General features: G+C 45.0%; 1 protein-coding gene across 3 annotated transcripts in view; it reads right to left on the minus strand.

The window, feature by feature from the left end:
• The window catches only part of Pla2g12b (phospholipase A2 group XIIB), a 26,201-nt gene extending 5,010 nt beyond the window's left edge, over positions 1-21,191 (minus strand). For 2 of the 3 annotated variants that reach the window (XM_060369516.1, XM_021664169.2), the window contains exons 1-3: positions 20,842-21,191; positions 6,383-6,471; positions 1,539-1,704 (exon numbers count right to left, since the gene is read on the minus strand). In XM_060369516.1, coding sequence (XP_060225499.1) covers positions 1,539-1,704; positions 6,383-6,471; positions 20,842-21,052 — 466 coding nt within the window. In that variant the 5' untranslated portion in view covers positions 21,053-21,191. The remainder of the gene's footprint in view (positions 1-1,538; positions 1,705-6,382; positions 6,472-20,841) is intronic. The other variant, XM_060369515.1, reaches the window with a different exon arrangement.
• Positions 21,192-22,718: the final 1,527 nt, after the last annotated feature.

Genomic DNA, 22,718 nt, shown 5'->3' on the forward strand with positions numbered 1-22,718 from the left:
TAGAGGTACAAATTAGATTCACAGTTGCTTCTGGCTGAGTAGGGGGAGTCTGAAGGAAATGGCTATAGGGTTTCTTTGGAAGATGATGAATATGGGGTTGATTGCGTAACTCTGTAGACATATTCAACCAGTATTTGAATGAGTTAAATGACACACAAATTACATTTCAAATACACTGGTGTTTTTGTGCTTGCTTGTTTGTTTGTTTGTGTTTGTTTGTTTGTTTTATGAGACAGGGTTTCTCTGTGTAGCCTTGGCTGTCCTGGAACTTGCTCTGTAGACCAGGCTGACCTCAGAACTCAGAGATCCACCTGCCTCTGCCTCCCAAGTGCTGGGATTACAGGCGTGTGCCACCACCACTCAGCCTCAAATACACTGTCTCAAATACACACAAATACAGCCTCAAATACACACAACGCTCAAATGGTCAAACATTTTATGCAGAAGGAACTTTAGGGTGGGAAGCCTGGGCCTTCAACCCAGACAGATTTCAGTGCGGGAGAGTCGAGGGAGAGCAGGATGCCTGAAATGGTGCTGAAGTGGTGGTCTGGGGTTGACCTAGAGCGTGTGGAACTCGAGGGCTTGTATTTAGTCTATAGAGAAGGAAAAACTAAAGTGGCCACAACTGCAGGTGGAGCCTATCAGATTTAGTTGATATTAAAATCTAGCTGGTCCCAGTGGCTGGCCCTCACTTGATGGAACATAAAAACAGAATTTGCAGCAACCCAGCCAGTGGGAGAACAATGAGATACTTAAGAAGAGAAATCAATAGGAAGTTGGACTAGAGCCCTTACCTGACCCGAGCCTACATCAACAGCAGTTCTTTCCACCCTATGTGGACACACGATAGAGACAGCTCTCCTTTTCACAAGGCCCAGGAATAGTCCACATTCCCAGGCCCTCACACATTCACATTAGAACTATTTTCTAGACACATCCAAGAACCACATCCAAGATTGCTCCCACAGTTGGTATCTCTGTAGCTCATAGGAGCCTGGTTTTCAACCTCTCCCATCTGGAAACTTTGAACATTAATACTGGGCTATCATGTTCTGGCTTCTGAAGTGGAGAGATTAAAACCTTTTGGACAGTGAGTTAGGAAAAAGAAATTACAGAGTCAGAGCTGGGAGCAGTTAGGCAGTGTTTAAAAATAAGTACCCGGAAGCACACAGAAAGCTGTACACACACAAAAGAGGGTTTTTAAAGTTCCTGCCCAGACTAAGAGCAAACTCTGAAAAGGGGCTTTAGCCAAACCACATGTTCCTATATAGAGGGAGTACTGAGTGGAAAGTAGTTGACAGGGTGCGGGAGCATTTTCTCCAGTCTTAAAGGCAGGTTTTCATTCTCTGTGGAGGCGTTGCTGTGGCCTTTCCAGCAGCTCATGGGCGGCAAGATCTTTCACAAAAGAGCAGCTAGTCTCTCCCTCCAGCTTTCCAGCAAGCTCTGACCATTGCTCCAGTAAAGGGGGGCCCCTGGCTCCCTGTGCAAAAGCAGGAGCAAAAGTCCCTGTCTCTGGGACGTGTCCCTAAGAGACCTACCTTCCACGTTGGAGACAAAGCCCAGGCTCCGCTTGAGGTCGGAGCAGATGGAGTGGAGACACCATCGGAATTTTGCATCACAGCGGTATTTGTTGGCACCACAGGTGTCATAGCAGACATCCAGCTGGTTGCAACACTTGGTCATTGCTGGAATGCCCAAGTCCATCTGTGAAAGTGAAGCAGGGGAGTGCCACGTTTAGACCGGGGACCTGAGGCAACCCTGCCCACCTCACTATAAGCCAGCCACTTCTCAAGTGTGCGCCACGTATTAGATCAGTTCAAGGACTCAGACTGTCTCCAAACACAGGATGCTAAACTGTAATGTTGTTATTAGCTTTGCAAGTGACTCTAGTCTGTTTTCTACCTTACTTTTTGTGATATAGTTATTTTCAAGTCCACACCCATGTGTGGTGATGAAAACAGAGGCCAGAGGGACAGACAACAGGGCAGAGCACAAGGCGATTCACATTCAGTTAAAACTTAACACTTTGGTCTGAGAGTCTGTTGGAGAAAAAAGATGCCGTGACTACTATAAACAAATAGGCTAAAGTAATTGGAACATGGCTGGCCTTTCTCAGGGGCACGTCCTCTCCAGCACTGTTTTAAGGTGTATCTAAGTTGGGGGGAAATGGTGTATAAGACACCACAAGAGGAATGAGGTCAGACCACAGCATTGCACCGTAAACACAGATCTAAAACAGCACCCTAAAAACAGATCTGCCCATTGTGGTGCAAACAAATCAGAGAGCATCACACAGAGTTAGGAACCAGGGACTGTGGGGCAGTGGAAGGAAGACCGAGAGCACTATGAGCAATGAGGGTACATGGGCTTTGGTGTGGCTCCGCTCGGAGGGTGCTTGCCTAGTGTGCATGAAGTTTTATCCCTAGGATGGCACAAACCAGACCTGGCAGCACACACCTGTATCCCAGCATCCGGGGGGCAAAGGCAGAAGGATCAGATGTGTACTACAACACTATATTTCAAGTTTGGGGCCAGCCTGGACTACATGAGACCCTGTCTTGAAAGAAGGAAGAGGAGAAGGAAGGGAGGAAATAAAATGGAAGTAGGCTCAGAGCAGGAAAAGAGAATAAGCAGGTTAACAGGTCGATTTATTTAGTGTGTTAAAGTTTTAGCAGGCTATGAGCATGCAAGCATGTGTGCAGGGAAACTTTGCAGGCCCTAGAGTTTGGTTGACAGGCACTACAAAGTTTGAGCCTTACATCACCAGAGGAAACTTATTGCCAAACTGATAAATAGCTTTGCCTTCCAAGTTAGAGTTATCACATAATCCTGAGCAAGAGATTGTTTTAAAAAGCAAAAACTCGGACAGCTGCACACTCAGTGGGGCACGAGAGCACTAATGGTACAAGGATGCACTCAGTGGCTTGAGCACAGAGCACGTGAGGTTAGTACTAGGAAGGGTATCTTAGATGCCTTTGCAGTTTCTTGATAATATGGGCTTGGTTTCTTGTTTGTTTTTCCAGACAGGCTCTTATGTAGCCCAGGCTAGCCTCAAATTCCTATTTGCCTTCAACAAATCCTCCTGCCTCCACACCTGAGTATGGAGGCTGGGATGTGGATGGGTGCTGGTGCAAATCTGCTGTCAGGGTGTGTGAGGAGTGTGTCATCAGCGATGGTACCTCCATGATAGGCCTCCCAGGGTCTCTCTTATTAAGCCAAGGCCACCTGATGCAGAATAAGGACTTTCACAGTTTAAAAGTCCTCTTAAGCAAAAGAAAACAACAAGATCATGTTTCAGACAGCCTAGCTCTTCCAATGAGGCACAGCTGGGTACTGTAATTTTTCATAGGCTGCTGCAGTCTGAGGTGTACAGCTAAGGATTTTGCCTAGCCCTGACCCCTGACTAAAACTACACACGACAAGGACAACTGCCCGTGACTGAAGTGTGGTAGCACCGCTAGGCTTGGCTGAATAGAGAGTCTTGAGCTACTTCTAAATAGTGCCGCTCTCACTGTGTAGCTCTGGCTGGCCTTGAGCTCAGAGATCCACCTGCTCTTCCTCCTGAGTGTTGAGATTAAAGGTGTGCACCACCGCTACACTGCATTAACTGATGCAGTAGGCTGGCTGGCTGGCTGGCTGGCTGGCTGGCTGGCTGACTGGCTTCTTGGTTGGTTTGGCTGGCTGGCTGGCTGGTTGATTGGTTGGTTGGTTCGTTGGTTGACTGATTTCGGCAGCATGGGGGACTGAACTCAAGGCCTTGATCATGCTTGGCAAGTGTTCTACTACTGAGCTATACAGCTGAAAATATGTCATTTCTCTAATATATTCAGTTGAGAGGACATTCTTGCTTGTATTCACACGTTTACTGCTGATTGTGAACAAGCTGGCCCCAAGCTGTGCAAGGGACAGGAACACTGCTTCTGAAGAGACAGCTTTTCCTCCGGGACATACACTTAAGAAAACATGTTCAACCAAGCTTCCTCTAGCAAGCGAGGAGTGTGTGGATGCGTATTTCTGGTGGAAGCATAGGCACTTCCCCAAGGCTGGAGGGCTTTCCTGCGGTTCGTGTGGACATTCTGATAGGTGAGCAGCAGGCCAGTTAAGAGAAGGATCCCAGAGCTGCTTACAAGGCCGCTGCCCAGTGAAACTCTTGAGTCAGCTAAAAACAGAAATTTAGCTGTGTGTATTAAAATACAATTCAGGGAGCTGTGGGGGCGTGGCTCAGAGGTCAGGAGCACCATCTGCTCTTCCAGAGGACCCAGGTTTGATTCCCAGCATGGACACAATGTTTCACAATACCTGTGACATCCTCTTCTAAGTGCCTACCTTAATAGGCACTGCAGGTGAAAACATTCCACAGACACAGACGAAGCTGCAGGCGAAAGCATCCATACACACAAAGTAAAATTTAAAAGAAAATTATATTAAAAAAAAAAAAACCTTCAAAAAAGACTCTCCAGGGCCTGAGACAGCTGTCAGTCAAGGACTTGCCACGCAAACATGAAGGCCTGAGAGTTCAGTTCTCAGAGTCCATATAAAAGTTGGCCACCTGTGACTCATCCGGGGTGGACAGAACTCCTCCGGGCTCAAGAGCCAGGCAGTCTTGCTAAAAAAATTAGGAGGATCTGGGGAGATGACTCAGCCAATAAGGCACCAGCTGCATACTTGGGAGGCTGAGCTCTGGTCCCCAGTGCACACGTAAAAGGCCAGGAGTGCAGTGTGTCTATAACCACAGTGCAGGAGGAAGGTGCGGACAGCTAGAGCCCTGAGGCTGACCGGCCAGCCGGCCGCGTGAGTGATGAGCTTCAGGTGCCACGAGAGACCCCATCTCAAAAAAAAAAAGGTAGGAGGTAGGCAAGATGGCTCGGTGGGCAAGATGGCTCAGTGAGTAAATCACATGGCACCAAGCCTGAAGACGTGAGATCAGCCCCCAGGACCCACACAGTGAAGGAGACAGCTCACTGGCGTGTGTGTTCCCACACACAAGATAAATTAAAATATAATTAAATATGCTAAAGGTGGAGAGTAAATGAGAAAAACATCCAGCATTGACCCTAGCCTACACACACACAACACACACAAATAAATAAGGTGTTCAGCCTCTGCTTACACACACAGCACACATGTTCACATACAGATGCCATCCACACAGCCACACAACACAATTCAATATCATGGTTGATGTCACATTTTATATGAAACCTCTCTAAAGTTCAGGGCTCTCTCTCTCTCTCTCTCTCTCTGTCTCTCTCTCTCTCTTCCTCTCTCTGTCTCTGTCTCTGTCTCTCTCTCTCTCTCTGTGTGTGTGTGTGTGCATACACCCGTGTAAACTTGTGAGTGGAGGTCAGAGGACAACCTCAGCTATAATTTCCCAGGTGCCAATTCACTTGGGTTTTTTGTTTTGTGGTTTTGTTTGTCTGTTTGTTTGTTTGTTCGTTTGTTTTTAGTCAGGGTCCATCCGTGGCCTGTAACTTTCCAAATAGGTTAGTTTGCTGCATAGGGAGCCCTGGATCCTGACTGCGTTCATTCCCACAGTGCTGGCATTACAAGCATGTGCCGCCACGGCCAGGCTTTTTACTATGGGTTCTGGGATCACACTCGGGTTCTCTTGGTTGAAAGGTAAGCACTTTGCTGAGTGAACTATCAACCAACCCCTGATTGTTGAGACAGGATCTCATATAGCCCAGGCTGGTCTCAAATTCACTGTGTAGGCAAGGATTACCTTGAACGTGTGATCCTCCTGTTTCTCCTTCTGGAGTGCTGAGATTACAGAGATGTGCATGTCTGCAGTCCCTGCACCCAGCTTCTGTGGTGCTACCCAGAGCTTCGTGCACTCTATAAAACCCAGACCTTTCCAAGAAATCTTCAAGGAGATCAAGTCATGGCTTGCTTCTAGGAGAGGCTGACAGTTTGAGAAAGGGTACAGTTTGCTACTAAATCTCCACAAGGGAGCAGGTATGTCAAAGCGCACTCTCTGTTGATTTGGCACTTTGGACAGGAAGCCACTGCTTGCACAAGTAAGCCTGTAATGATCCGTTCTTTCCAGCCAGCTCCAGCCACTGCAGTCCATCACTGGAATGAAGCACTAGTCTAACTACTGGAGATGTCATCTAGTCATCTCTAAGTTGTGTCTTGAGGCCATAAATCTTGGCTGATGGTTACTGTAGTGGCTTTAAGGTTCACAAATACCAGAAACTTAGCTGAGGGATGGCAGTCTTTGAGAAAAAGAACTCAATTATCTTCTTTGAAAATTCTGTTTCCCTAGTCTAATTTAAAATCCAGTAGATTCCATAAATGATCGCTTCCATCAGTAATAGCTCCTGGCTTACTCTTACTTACTTAAAAATACATCAATTAAGAAGGTAATATTAGTGGTACATACACTTCCTGGTACCTTGATACCCAGGAAATAGGAACCGCAACCATTGGGCTCCTGAGGTTTGTAGCCAGGTCTGGGCATCGGTGCCTTTCCTAGCAGAAAGAAGGGAGAAAAGCGGAAAAAGTATTTAGAAGCCAAACATTTGACATTTACACATCAAATAAAAATGTCCTAAAAGCAGATTCCATTTTTTCTTTAAATGTCACTCTCCCCCTAAGATCTTCACATTAAATAGGTAGTGAGGAGGAGGTCACAAAATAATTCACTTTTCTATTCTACAGACTGAGCCATCTCTTTCAGATTGGGCCACACACCCCAATACAAAGCAGCATACTGGGGCTCACACAGTGATAGACTTGGGATCGGAGCCATAGCCATGCCATCAAAGGGGTTAATTTCTATTGAAGAAAGCCCAGGGGGTCTCCTCAGGTGCGCCACAGAGCAAAGCAAGCACCTGATGCTCAGGAACTTTGTGGAAACAGGCCAGAGATTTTGGGGCTTAAGAATCGCTTTACAGCCTGGGCGCAGTGGCACACCCCTGTAATCCCAGGCAGAGGCAGGCAGATCTCTGTGAGTTCGAGGCCAGCCTGGTCTACAGAGTTAGTCCAGGACAGGCAATGCTACACAGAGAAACCCTGTCTCAAACAACAACAATAAAAAAGAATCCCTTTTTGATCTTGCAAATATATCAAAGAAGCTGTTTCAGGTGTACAAAGGGTAAAGCAACCATCACATAACCTTGACCTGACTGCTTCCTGCTGTGACAGAAAAAGGAACCTCCCCCACATGCCCCTGTCTCCACGAGCTCCGCCAAGCCCTCCTTGCCATGACACACACGGGAGCATGCACACACATGCAAGCACACACACACACACACACACACACAAACACACACACACAAACACACACACACACACACACACTTGCTGACCCTTCTGAGACCATGAGCCAAGATAAATCTTTAAACTGCTTCTCTGGGCATTTAAGGCAAAGATGAAATGCAGTGCTGGAGGGGTAGATTTCTGGGTCGCATGATTACCTGGTGTTTCATTTTTGAGGCACCACACCCTGTTTTCCCTCACAGCTGTACCATTCTTCATTATCAGCAGCAAGGCACACGTTTCACTTCTAACCTCTCCACACCCTTGTCCTCAACCACGGGGAATCTAGAAGTGGGACTCTCTTCTCCTGCCTCCTGGGTCAGAAGACCTGGCTCCATCTACTGCCGACGCACATACTTCCCTTGCTTCATCTGTTTAATTGATCCACTGAAGTTTTTCTTGCAAATACTGTATTTTTTATTTGAATTCTATTGATTTCTTCCTTCAGATTTGTACATTCACTTTTTATTAGGTTTTGCTTATAAAACTGTTTTCAGATTTTTCAATAATTTAAAATATTATATTATTGATTTCAGGTTGCTTTGGTTTTGTTTGGGGTTGGGTTTGGGCTCTCACCATATGTAGCTCAGGCTGGCCTTGATCCCAGAGCACCCTTGCCTAAGTCCCCTGAGTGCTGGGTCCACAGCGTGTGCCACCATAGTTGGCCAAGTCTCACATTTTAAATGCTGATCAACTTTTTCACATGACAGATAATTGATATGGAAGGTAATTTTTAGTAAAAATTATTTTTTAAAAAATAAGATTATTTTAGGACAAGAGAGGTGGCTCAGTGGTGCAGAGTGCACCCCGACCTTGCAGAGGACCCAAATCATGTGGCTCACAACCATCAGTAACTCTAGCTCCAGGGGCTCCAAGGCCCTCTTTCGTCCTCCCTGCGCACTGCATTCAAAAGCACATACCTCACAGAGACACACACATACCTATCACTTAAAAATAAAATAACAAGAGCTGGAGAGATGGCTCAGAGGTGAAGAGCACTGGCTGTTCTTCCAAAGGTCCTGAGTTGAATTCCCAACACCCACATGGTGGCTCACAACCATCTATAATGAGATCTGGTGCCCTCTTCTGGCCTGCAGGTGTACATGGAGACAAAATACTGTATATGTAATAAATAAGTCTTTAAAAACAAAATGAAAAACTCAAACTATTTATTTGGTTTTTAATTATTTGTATGGGTGTGGCTCTGTGTGTGCCCAGGTTGCTGCCTGTGGAGCCCAGAGGTTTTGGACACTGCTGCCAATACAGGCAAGTGTGGGCACCTCATAAAGAGTTCTTACATGCTGCGCCAGCTCCCTGCACCAGTCCTCATGTCCTGGCTACAGAGAAGCCATTGCTTTTGGTAGTGGCTGTTCTAGAGCTATCCCAGGGCCTTGCACACTGTACCCGTGTGCTCTGTCACTGGTCATGCGCCGTCCCTCCAGTGCTTCCGCTGGGCTGAGAGTCTCAGGCTGACTGAGTTCCTAAGGTCCTGCTCTGCTCTGCTTTCCTCGGCTGCAGCTGGACGCAGGCGAGTTCTGCTCATTCCCGGTGTGTGAAGTGTGCTAGGCTGGGCGTGTTTCACCTTCAGCACTGGTTGATGAAAGCATCTTGCTTCTTCCTTATAATATGAAGTTGAGATTTTGTACTCTGCGTGTGTATGTGTGGGGGGGGGGTGGAATGTGTGTGGGGTGTGTATTGAATGTATGTGTAGTGTGTGTATACGATGTTCATGTGCATGTGTGTTGTATGTGGTATATGTATGCGGAAATATGTGTTTGTGTGGTGTGTAGTGGTATGTAGTGTGTATACATTGCTATGTTTTTGGTATGTGTGTGCCATCACCTTCTCATGTTCTCTTATCATCCTGTTGTGTGTGTGAGAGAGTGTGTGTGTAAGAAAGGAGAGAGTATGAGTGAGTGTAGTGAGCATTGTGTGAGAGTGTGAATGTGAGTGGGTGTATGTGAATGAATGTGTGTGTGAGTGTGTGCTGTGTGCTGCAGTGGGGAACAGAGTCAGATACTAGTTGAGTCACTCATGGACAAACACTGGAACCATGTGGTATCACTCAGTGTTGTGTCTGGAAAGTAAGATAGGGGCTTGCAGCTTTTCTTCAGACGGCTCTTTCACAAGGTTCCACACCGCCACCTGTCCAGACCTGCCTGATGTACCACATGCATGCCTGGTGCTCCTGGGGACCAGAGGAGGGTGTCAGATGCTTGTGAACCACCACGTGGGGGCTGGGAATTGAATCCGGGTCCTCTGGAATATTGGCCAACCACTGGGCCACGGCCCCAGTGAAACACCGTCTCAGTAAGGGCTGGAGGCGACTGCTGCAGACTCCCAGGTCACCTCTGGTCTTTGTACTTAAGAAATCACGGACGAGACCCTCCGAAGTCAGCGGAAGGGCCGCCCTGCATGCAGCACCGCAGCTTCAGGGCTGTTCGCTGCAGGAAGCTGCTTCACTGTCTAGCGGAAGAGACAGTGGACTCCACAGAGATGACCGACCCGCCTCCACTGTCGTGCACGGCTTTGATACTCTGCATATGCAACATGCCACGCTGCAGGTGGATTTATTTCCTGGTGCGGCTGACCATTTGAAACTGTAGTTTAGCTGGCAAATGGTGGCTCCCCTCACTGCCAGCCTTTTGTACCTTTGCCAACTAGAAATGGGCCTCATCTGTTTTAACGATCAGGGGAGGGAATCAAAACAAGAGTAATATTTTATGACATGAGAATATTATATGAAATTCAACTTTTAGTGCCCATAAAGAAGTTTTATTGGGCCACAGCCATACTCATTTGTTATGCATTAGCTGTGGCTGTTTTCATGCGAGAAGAAATCACAGCTTGTTGCTACAATCTTGAACTGGGGATGCTTTTCTAATCAAGATATAAAAGACAGAGGCCATAAAGAAAGGGACTGACAAATTTGTTCTCATAAAATGTAAAACCTTCTAAACAAAGTTAACCCATAAAACACTTGTGAGACATCAAGATGGAGGTTCTGGGAAGACTCAGCATGATGCCCAACAATGCAGACTCCAGCCACGGGCGTCTTGTGCTCTTGACCAGCCTTTCTCCTCTCTCATTTTTGTCACTAAAGAGATAGGGAGAAGGTTGTACCACTGATCAGGGGTCTGAATGTCTCCTGCAGAGGGTGAAGCTTTGTCACCCAGCTGCTTCTCCTGAGGGGCCACAGTGCACATATGCCTGGCAACCTCCAGGAATGTCCGAATGAGCAGCACACTGAGTTGGAGGCAGCAAAATAGCACTCATTTCATCAACACAATAGACTTTTCATGTCAAGCACTAACATGAATTAAGTTGCCTCTTGATTCACTTGGTTTTCCTGGTATGATTCTGTTTAAATATCAAAAGTCCCAGATCCCTGGACCCCTTTCTTCTTCAGCAAATTGGGAGAATCATCACCCTATCCCTGAAGCAATTTGTTGGCTCCTAAATCTGTAGGTATTTCCCTTTGCATGGGCTTCTGAGAATCCAATGATGGTTGTAAGAACATCCTTTGGAAAAAAAAATTCTTGAGAGGGGGCTCCAAGATGGTGGCGAGCAGAGCACACCATTTTGGAAAGGCAGAAGACATGAATCTCCGGAATTGGTGAGTGGAGAGTCAATCGAAGCTAGAATTTGGACTTTGGGGCTTTCTAAAGGAAAGGAGCCACCACAGAAGCGTGGAGTGCTTGTAGATTTGGATCGGGCGCGGACTTCTCCGGGAAGGAAATAGGGAGCTTCCCTTGTCTGGGCCTCCCTCGGGAAAACCTGCACACAGCACCAGGCAGCTGAGTGCAAAGCTCACATCCGGGGAATTAAGGCAGCAGAGACAGTGCTCCAGGCCCCTTACCGCAGCTGTCTGCTGTAACCACCCGTTGAACACCCGTCCCCTCCTTGGACACACGTGCCACTCAGCCCCACTCAGGGCTCTCAGGGCCCTCTGGACCGAAGAGCGTCCCCTCCCCCATCCCGCTGACGCGATCCTGAGCTAGACCTCAGCAGGAAGTGCAGCAGAGCTCATGTCCCAAGCTGCCAGAGCGCAATAACCCCAGAAACCTTCTCATAGGAGGAGCGCTGGCCCAATCACTGAGCGCTAACCACAGAGACTCAGATCTACAATACAATACTTCCTGAATACCAAAGCCGCAAAGCTCAGTGTCTGGGACCCAAGACAGGCAGAGGCAGGGAGGCAGGTTCCAGACCCCGAAGTTGCAGCAGAGAGCAGTAACGACCTGCTGAACATCACCACTCAGAGGAGAACACACCCGACCTAGAGCCCTCTCGCCGAGCTCCTGACCCGCAGAACACACCCCCCACTACCACCACCACCCGGCTCTGCAGGAGTGCACGCACCGCCTAAACTCCACCCCGCCAGAGCGCACACCCAATACAGTGCTAGCCACAGAGACTCAGATCCACAGTACAACCCTTCCCAGACCCCAAATCTGCAAGTGGCAGCACAGACTACACAGGGCGGCCCAGCCAGTGATTGTAGGGGCCATCCAACCCCTCAGTGGCAGAAAACCAGCTGAATAGACAGCAAAGACCAGCAGACCTGTAAAATCAATACGCACGCGCATTCTTCAACAGCGCTTGCGATCCCTTAGTGCCTGCAACAACTTCAGTGCCTGCAAAACACCCCTCTCACACTCTGAAGGCCTCTTAATTGTCCAACACCCTGTCCCTTAGGACACACCCACAAGCACATGCTCAAACACATACCACCGGGCATTTGCCCTTCTGTGCCTGCGAACTTTCCTTCTACAGGTATAGCTGAATAACCAATGCGCACACTGAAACCACTAGACCTCACTAGACCTTCATTCTCCTGAAGAATTCTCCAGATACCAGAGAAAAACCAGTCTGACCTGCAGAATCCAGGAACAGACAGTGAACACTACGGATAACCAAATGGCCAGAGGTCGGCAAAAGAACACAACCAACGCAAATCAAGATATCATGGCTTCACCGGCAACCTCCAAAATTATTGGACACTCGAACTCAGCAGAAACACAAGAAAACGATTTTAAAGCTATGATTATCCAGTTATTTGAGGCACATAAAGGGGAAACCAACAAATCTCTCAAAGAAATAGTCATAGAGATTCAAACAGTTAAAGAGGATAAAAATAAATCCCTTAAAGATTTGGCCTCCCAAATAGAAACAAAGAAAAACGAAGTGAACGAAGAAGCTCTTAAAGAAACACATGCAAATATAGCCAAACAATTGGAGGCAGAAGCAGAGGCACTAAGAGAGGAAACAAACAAAAAACAAAAAAAATAGAGACCATCTTGGAGACACAGGAATCCACATTCAAACAGATGAAGGAAATGTTGCAAGACATGAAAACAGAATTAGAATCAATAAAGAAAACACACACTGAGAAAACCCTGGAACTGAAGAACTTAGAGAAAAGAGAAGGAATCACAAAGGTAAGCATCAATAATAGAATACAAGAGATGGAAGAGAGAATCTCGGGTGCTGAAGATACACTCACAGAAATTGATACTTCTCTCAAAGCAAAAATAAAATCAGAAAAATCCCAAACAACAAACCATCCAAGAAATCAAGGATGCCATGAAAAGGCAAAATCTAAGAATAATAGGAATTAAAGAAGAAGAGGAATCCAGGCTACAAGGTCCAGAAAATATTTTCAAGAAAATCATAGAAGAAAATTTTCCCAACCTAAAGAAAGAGATGTGCACAAACATACAAGAGGCCTACAGAACACCAAATAAACTAGACCAGAAAAGAAACTCCTCATGCCACATCATAGTCAAAACACTTAATTTACAGAACAAAGAAAAGATACTAAAAGCAGCAAGGGAAAAAGGCCAAGTCACATATAAAGGCAAACCTATCAGAGTCACACCGGACTTCTCATCAGAAACTATGAAAGCCAGAAGGACCTGGGGAGATATCATGCAGGCCCTAAAGGACCACAGATGCCAACCTAGACTACTATACCCAGCAAAACTTTCAATCAACATAGATGGAGAAAATAAAATATTCCACGACAAAACTAAATTTAAGCAATATTTAAACAGCAACCCAGCCCTACAGAAGATACTAGAAGGAAAATTCCAATCCAATGAAAACAAATACACTCAAGAAAACATAGGTTAAAGATAATTTCCAACAAAAATCAAAAGCAAACAAGCAATGATTCACAGTAACATCGCCAACTCCACAATAATAGGAAATAACATTCAATGGTCATTATTATCTATGAACATCAATGGACTCAACTCTCCAATAAAAAGACACAGACTAACAGAATGGGTGTGGAAACAGAAACCAACATTCTGCTGCATCCAAGAAACACACCTACATAACAAAGATAAACATTACCTCAGAGTAAAAGGCTGGAAAACAGGTTTTCAAGCAAATGGACCCAAAAAACAAGCAGGAGTGGCTATCCTAATATCTTAATAAAATAGATTTTCAACCAAAACTAATCAAAAAAGACATAGAGGGGCACTACATTTTCATCAAAGGAAAAATTTACCAAGAAGACATCACAATTCTAAACATCTATGCCCCAAATACAAGAGCACCTACATTCATAAATGAAACATTATTAAAGCTTAAACCACACATTGATCTCAATACCCTAATAGTGGGTGACTTCGATAGCCCACTCTCACCAAGGGACAGATCAACTAGACAGAAACCAAATAGGGAAATAAAAGCACTTACAGAGTCCCTAAATCAAATGGACTTAATAGATGTCTACAGATCTTTTCACCCAAACTCAAGAGTATACCTTCTTTTCAGCACCTCATGGAGCCTTCTCCAAAATAGACCATATAGTTGGTCACAAAGCAAGCCTCAATAGATATAAAAAGATTGAGATAATCCCTTGTATTCTGTCGGACCACCATGGACTAAAGCTGGACATCAACAACAACGGAAATAACCAAAAACCTACACGCACATGGAAACTGAACAACTTGCTACTCAAGGAACAACTTGCTGGGTTAAGGAAGAAATAAAGAAAGAAATTAAAGACTTCCTAGAACTCAATGAAAATGAAGGCACAACGTACCCAAATTTATGGGACACATTGAAAGCAGTACTCAGAGGAAAATTTTTAGCACTAAGTGCCTTCAAGAAGAAATTTGTAACATCACATACAAGTAACTTAATGGCCCAACTGAAAACCTTAGAAAAAAAAAAAAAGAAGCAGATACACCCAAGAGAAGCAGAAGGCTGGAAATAATCAAACTCAGGGCTGAAATCAATCAATTAGAAACAAATAAAACTATTCAAAGAATCAATGAAACAAAAAGCTGGTTCTTTGAGAAAATCAACAAGATAGACAAACCCTTAGCCAAGCTAACTAAAAAGCAGAGAGAATCTATCCAAATCAGCAAAATCAGAAATTAAAAGGGGGACATAACTACAGACACTGAAGAAATTCAAACAATCATTAGGTCATACTACAAAAACCTATACGCCACAGAATTTGAAAATCTAAACGAAATGGACAATTTTCTTGATAGATTCCATCTACCAACATTAAGTCAAGATCAGGTAGAAAGACTGAATAGCCCTATATCCCCCAAGGAAATTGAAGCAGTCATTAACAGTCTCCCCTCCAAAAAAAAGCCCTGGGCTCAATGGTTTCAGCACAGAATTCTACTAGACCTTCAAAGAAGTACTAATACCAATTCTCCTCAAACTATTCCACAAAATAGAAACAGAAGGAACATTACCAAACTCATTCTATGAAGCGACAGTCACCTTGATACCCAAACCACACAAAGACCCAACAAAAAAAGAGAACTTCAGACCTATCTCTCTTATGAATATTGATGCAAAAATACTCAATAAAATACTTGCAAACCGAATCCAAGAACACATCAAAGATATCATCCACCATGACCAAGTAGGCTTCATCCCAGGCATGCAAGGGTGGTTCAACATACGGAAATCCATCAATGTAATCCACCACATAAACAAACTGAAGGAGAAAAACCACATGATCACCTCCTTGGACTCCGAAAAAGCATTTGACAAAGTCCAACACCCATTCATGTTTAAAGTATTGGAGAGATCAGGGATACAGGGCACATATCTAAACATAGTAAAGGCAATATACAGAAAGCCTACAGCCAACATCAAACTCAATGGAGAGAAACTTAAATCAATCCCACTGAAATCAGGGACAAGACAAGGCTGCCCACTCTCTCCATATCTCTTCAACATAGTACTTGAAGTCCTAGCCAGAGCAATAAGACAATTGAAGTAGATCAAGGGGATACAAATTGGAAAGGAAGAGGTCAAAGTGTCACTATTTGCAGATGATATGATAGTATACATGAATGACCCCAAAAATTCAACCAGAGAACTCCTTCAGCTGATAAACACCTTCAGCAAAGTGGCTGGATACAAAATCAACCCAAAAAAATCAGAAGGCCTCCTGTACACAAAAGACAAAAGGGCCGAGAAAGAAATTAGGGAAACAACACCCTTCACAATAGCCACTAATAACATAAAGTACCTTGGGGTGACATTAACCAAACAAGTGAAAGACCTGTTTGAGAAAAACTTCAAGTCACTGAAGAAAGAAATTGAAGATCTCAGAAGATGGAAAGATCTCCCATGCTCATGGATTGGTAGGATTAACATTGTGAAAATGGCCATCCTGCCAAAAGCAATCTACAGATTCAATGCAATTCCCATCAAAACACCAACTCAATTCTTTTCAGACCTTGAAAAAAAGATTCTCAGCTTCATATGGCGAAACAAAAAACCCAGAATCTCCAAAACAACCCTTTACAACAACAGATCATCTGGAGGTATCTCCATCCCCAATCTCAAGCTGTACTACAGAGCAATAGTAATAAAAACTGCATGGTATTAGCATAGAAACAGAAAGGAGGATCAATGGAACCAAATAGAAGACTCAGAAATAAACCCACATACCTATGAATACTCAATTTTTGACAAAGCAGCCAAAACCATTCAATGGAAAAAAGATAGCATCTTCAACAGATGGTGCTGTTCTAATTGTATGTCTACATGCAGAAAAATGAAAATAGATCCACATTTGTCACCCTGCACAAAACTAAAGTCTAAGTGGATCAAAGACTTCAACATAAAACCAGATACGCTAAATCGGTTAGAAGAAAAAGTGGGGAATAGCCACTCATTGGCACAGGAGACAACTTCCTGAACAGAACTCCAACAGCACAGGCTCTAAGAGCAACAATCAATAAATGGGACCTCATGAAACTGAAAAGCTTCTGTAAATCAAAGGACACCGTCATCAAAACAAAATGACTGCCTACAGATTGGAAAAGAATCTTCACCAACCCTTTATCTGACAGAGGGCTAATATCCAGTATATACAAAGAACTAAAGAAGCTGAAAAACATCAAATAAAGTAATCCAATTAAAAAATGGGGAACAAAGCTAAACAGAGAATTCTCGATAGGGGAATATCGAATGGCAGAGAAACACTTAAAAAAAATGCTCAACCTCATTAGCCATTAGGAAAATGCAAATCAAAACGACCCTAAGATTTCACCTTACACCCATCAGAATGGCCAAGATGAAAAACTCAGGTGACAACACATGCTGGAGAGGTTGTGGAGAAAGGGGAACCCTCCTCCATTGCTGGAGGGAATGTAAACTGGTACAACCACTTTGGAAGTCAGTCTGGCACCTTCTCAGACAACTAGGAAAAGTGCTTCCTCAAGACCCAGCTATACCACTGCTAGGCATATACCCAATATTTGCTCAAGTACACAATAAGGACATTTGCTCAACCATGTTTGTAGCAGCTTTATTTGTAATAGCCAGAACCTGGAAACAACCCAGATGTCCATCAATGGAGGAATGGATACAGAAATTGTGGTATTTTTACACAATGGAATACTACTCAGCAATCAAAAAAGAGGAAATCATGAAATTTGCAGGCAAATGGTGGGATCTAGAAAAGATCATTCTGAGTGAAGTATCCCAGAAGGAGAAAGACAAACATGGAATATACTCGCTTATATAGACCTAAAAGATATGATAAACATAATGAAATCTATACACCTAAAGAAGATAATCAAGAAAGCAGACACGGGGTATGATGATCAATCCTCATTTAGAAAGACAAATGGGATATGCATTGAATGTATGACAGCAGTCTACCGCAGAAGGCATCTGAAAGACTCTACCTAGCAGTGCTCCAAAGTAGATACTAAGACTCACAACCAAACCTTTGGCAGAGTGCAGGGAATCATATGAAAGAAGGAGAGTTTGATGTGGAAAGGATAGGAGCTCCACAAGGACCAAACATATCTGGGCACAGGGTCTTTTCTGAAATGGACACTCAACCAAAGACCATGAGTGGATAAAACCTAGAACCTCTGCTCGGATGTGACCCGTGATAGCTCAGTAATCAATTGGTTTCCCATAGTAAGGGGAACAAGGACTGTTTCTAACAGGAACTCAATGACTGGCTCTTTGACCTCCCCACCCCACAAGGGAGGAGCAGTACTGTTAGGCCACAGAGGAGGACTTTGCAGCCAGTCCTGAAAATACCTGACAAAATGGAGTCATATGAAAGGGGAGGAGGTCCTCCCCTATCAGTGGACTTGGAAAGGGGCAGGGAGGAGATGAGGGAGGGAGGGTGGGATTGGGGAAGGAATAAGGGAGCGGGATACAGCTGGGATACAGAATTAACAAAATGTAACTAATAAGAAAAATAAAATTAAATAAATAAATTCTTAAAGCTGAAAAAAAAAAAAGAACATCCTTTTCTGGGAAAACAGTCAAACTCACAAGTATATGAAGTTTTTCTATGAAATTTCAGACAGATAAAATGTCTCTAAAAAATAAAAACTGATGGGGCTTGGGATGGAAGTCAGCCGGTGGAGGGCTTGAAGACACGATTCCTTGCGTTTGAGCCCAGATTTAAGTAAACCTGACACGGTGCCATATGTTTATGGTCTCAGTCCCCAGGGGGTGGGGGCAAGAGGGTCAGAAGTTCAAGGTCATCTTTGGCCACATAGAAAGTTTGAGGCTAGCCTGGGTTATAAGAGACACTGTCTCAAATGGTTTTAAAAGGTAGATATTTGCTAGGGTGGAAAATGTCTGAACATAAAAAGGAGCAATGACAGAGCAGAAACAAAGGAGAGATAGAGAGTATTCGCAAACTATGCGGCTGGCTAATAAAGAGCTGATATCCAACATACAAAGAGGAGCAATAACATAGGAACAAACAGACTTTAGAATGGCCAAAGATGTTTCTTGGGGGTGCATACCTTTAATCCCAGCACTCAGGTGACAGAGGCAGGCAGATCTCTGAGTCCGAGGTTAGCCTGGTCTACTGAGTGAGTTCCAGGACAGCCAGGACTACACAGAGTAGCCCTGTCTTGAAAAACTAAACAAACAAACAAACAAACAAACAAAAAATTGATGTTTCTCAAAAGAAGACAATCAGGAGACGAAGCACTCCCATGGCAGCTTATGACTGGATGTAATTCAAGTTCCAGGAATTTCAGTGCCCTCTTCTGGCCTCACAGACACCAGACACACACATGATCCACATTCATACTGCAGGCAAAATGCCCACACACATAAAATTTAAAAAAATAAATAAATCAAAAAAAGTGGTTTGAAGAAGCCAAACAAGTGATGGGTGCACATAAAGAGATGCATCCCCGTTGCCAGGGAAATAGAAATGGAGACCCTTGCTGGAATGGTAAAAGGGAACTCATACCCCAAGGATGGGTATCAGTGAGTGTGGCCAGGTAGAAAAGCACTATGGAGGCTCCTCAGAAAAGTACGTACTGCTATAAGAAAATTAGAACTGCTATGCAGTCCAGCCATCCTGCTTCTGAGATCTATCCAGCAGAACTGAGCGTGTCGAAAAGACATTTACGCTCGCTTGCTCACTGCAGCATTATTTGACACATGGAAATAACCCAAACACATATCAACATGCGTAAAGGACATGTGAGCACACAGTGGAATGCTAGATCACCTTATGGAGGGAATCCTGTCCTTCTGGAATCCTGTCCTGTCCTTATTGCAGTGGGTGGAATAAATCAGAAAAAAACAAAACAAAACATATTATATGATCTCCAATGTGGAACCTAAAAAAGAAAAGTCAGTTTCATAGAAATGGTAGAAAGGCTGAGAGGAGAAGGAATTGGGGAAAGGGGATCTTGGTCAAAGGGCCCACTTTTGATGGAAGAAATATGTTTTAGTAATCAACAGTACTGATGATTGTAGCTAATGATAATATGCTATCTATTTCTATTATGATTTGAACCTAAATGCTCCATGGGGCCTGGGAAGATGCCTCAGTGGGTAAGAATACACACGTGATGCTTGGTGTGCAGCATCAGGACCTGAGGTCAAATCTGTAGCATCTATGTAAAAAGTTGGGCATGGCTTAGGCACCTGTAGCCCCAAGGCTCTGCGAATACAGAGACAGGTGGCTGGTACTTTCTGGCTGCCAGCCTAACTCTAGGTTCACTGAGAGACCCTGTCTCAGGGAACAAGGTGAAGCATGATAATTCCAGACACAGATGCCCTCCTCTGGCCTCCATGTACACACACACACACACACACACACACACACACACACAAGGGATATATAGTGAAAGGCACTGCATTCGGCAATCAGCTTTTGAACCTTTCCATAACAGATGAAAGCATCAGGTTTTCTTAATAAACACCCACTATTACTCTTGCTGAGTTAAAATCTTTAAAAAGATTGATGTTTAAGCATCCTTTGGGGGAGGTGGGTTGAGAGGGGTCCTCATTATGTAGCCTGGAACTCGACTGTGAACTGTCTCAGCCTTCCCAGTAGCTGGGATCACAGTCTTAAGGCAAATGCCTGTTCCACAAACAGACGGGAAGCTGGCTGGTCCCTCCAGTCAGAGGATGCCCAACCAAAATTTGCTGAAGCCTTTTGAGGCCATTTTGCTAGAGAAGGAAGAACAGGGTTGGGTTCACCATTATACCAGAAGGCCTACTGTTAGATGTTTGCTAAACCTTGGGTATCAGCGACAATCTCTGTGTTGATTTAAATGGCAAACCCTTTCCTGCCTCCTCAGTAGAAACTAGGCAGGCTTCATGCGGGGACCTGGCCTCCTGTTTTTCCATCTAACTTCGGGTAAATATGAGGCTGAGGGGCCCAGAATCTGATCCCATGACATTTTCACATTGAGCTGCAGCAGCCTTTTGCATTTTCCCCAGTGATGTCAAGCCCGCTGGGAACAGAGGTTTAACCATTATCTCCTGGTTGGAGATAATGTACATAAGAAAGCCATTTTCCTCTCCACAAAGATGAGGGCCAGAGGTCTAAGTCATCCAGCATGTTCTGAATGTCTCTGGAAAGCCAGGTTTTGTCTGCTGAGAAAATATTTCCCAAGCTAAGAAGGCTAAGCATTTCACTTGTGAGCCTGCTGTCACTCCAGGCTCCTCACAGAAATTAGTTGACTGCTTGGATTTCCGGTGTCACTACACCTGATTTGCTCTGTCTGGCAATCTGTAGGACAGATGTGACCTGCAGGGCTGCCAGTGACTCTCCCCTCCCCCCAAGAGGAGGCACCCACTCACCATATCGGCACCGGTACTGACAGATTCCATTCTTCCCTCCCAGCAGCTCCATGAAGGAATCAACGTAGCTGTTGACCGACTCAAAGCTGCCCCGCAGGTGCCTCAGACCCCAATCCGAGTAGGACTCCTCTCCCTTGGGGCTGGGGTCGCTCTGAGCTAAGCTGCCAACCAGGCCAAGCCACAGGAGGAAGAGGCCGTTAGGCAGCTTCATCCTGCACACAAGTGGGACGCTGCTTTCGACCCCAACCCCGGCCCAGGAAGCCCGGGGACACACACAGCCCCGCACCGGGGCTTACCGGAACTCTCAGTCCCAGTTCCCGGAGGTGGACTTTAAACACAGCCATGGAGGCCGGGAGCTGATCAGAGCGATTAGAGAGGACAAAGGTGAGACCGTGGGAGGGCCTGTGTGAGGATGGCCCAAGAGGGGCCTTCCCAGTGGACCCCGAAGCGCTGGAGGAATGGCTGCACTGTGGGAGTTGGGGAAGGGAGCCCCGGATTCCTCTGCCCACTTGGGCTCCTCAGGCTTGTTCACTGCAGAGCTTGTCCCAGGATCCCAGCCACACCCCTGAGCTGCTTCCTCCTCTGCGCGGTGCTGGGGAGGCTCAGGCGGCCTAACTGGGCTCCCCTTCAACAATAATCAGGTTATCAGAGCCTAAACTCCACAGTGTTCCTCGGTGAGCATTCAGGTTCTGAGCACAGTTTCTGCCTGTTCCCTCCTTGTTTACCTCCATCTGGTAAAGGCCCTGATATCCTCCCAGGGATGAATTGGTTCTGACTCTGCGGAGTATCTGTTTACACTCAGCGCTGCATCAGAAGATCTGAGGCCTGTAAGGTGGCCCTGGGTCTCTTCTGGGAACACTCAGCTAACTGAGTGCTAACTTTTTTTTTTTTCCTTTGAGGCAGATACAAGTCCAGGCTATTATCAGAAAGCCTGTTTGAGATTCCAAGCTTTGGGACTGCTCACTGGAGTTTAGTGTTGGAGCATCACTTTGAGAGTAGTTTGCTCTTGGTCCCGCGGAGAAATACCTATAAAACCATCAGTCTGGAAAACGACACCACTGGGGACCAAGTGATCACTCAGCTGCTTTCTTAGACGTCATGAAAGCCATGTAGAAAATATTAAATATAATTTTAATATAAAATAGTAAACATTAAATACAAAACATCCTCGTTTTAGATAAGAAATATGTTTGTCTAAAGATTTAGAAGTCCAGGAAGGGTAGTAGTTAAAATGCATTTCCAGTGTGCACTGTTATTGTGTGAATTAAAAAAGAAACCGGTACCAACGCTACCCAGGATTACACATTCTGAACGAGTCTATCTGTCTCTCTCTCTCTCCCTGTCTCTCTGATTTTCTTACTGTTTCTCTGTGTCTCTGTCTCCCTTTCTCTTTCTCTGTCTCTCTCCCTCCCTCCCTCCATACCTAGTCTATTAGGCAAGATTGATATAATTTCTATATGAGGCATAAGAGATCACGCAGAGGTTGAATGACTTCATTATGTTGGACCACAGCCAATGACATAATGATAAGATTATATCAAAACAGAACCATGGAAATCTTTTCTCAGAAAGTGAGGAAAACTGGGGGCACAGCTCAGTAGAGGGCTACTTGCCCAGTGCCCCTAATTAAGAAAAGGTGTCATGAAAAAGTAATAAATACCAAGATTTTGGGAACGATTTCATAATTTATTATTTTGTTTAAGTGTATTCACGTGTTTGGGGTGTGGATGTGTTTATGAGTACAGTAGTCTGTAGAGGCCAGAGGAGCCCCGGAGCTGGAGGGGGGGGGCTCACCTGACAAGTGTGAGGAACTGAACTCGGGTGCCGGGAAAAGCAGTATGGTCTCTTAACTACTAAATCCTGATTTTTTTTCTCCC

The sequence above is a fragment of the Meriones unguiculatus genome, chromosome 16, assembly GCF_030254825.1.
Source record: "Meriones unguiculatus strain TT.TT164.6M chromosome 16, Bangor_MerUng_6.1, whole genome shotgun sequence".
Classification (NCBI taxonomy): Eukaryota; Metazoa; Chordata; class Mammalia; order Rodentia; family Muridae; genus Meriones; species Meriones unguiculatus.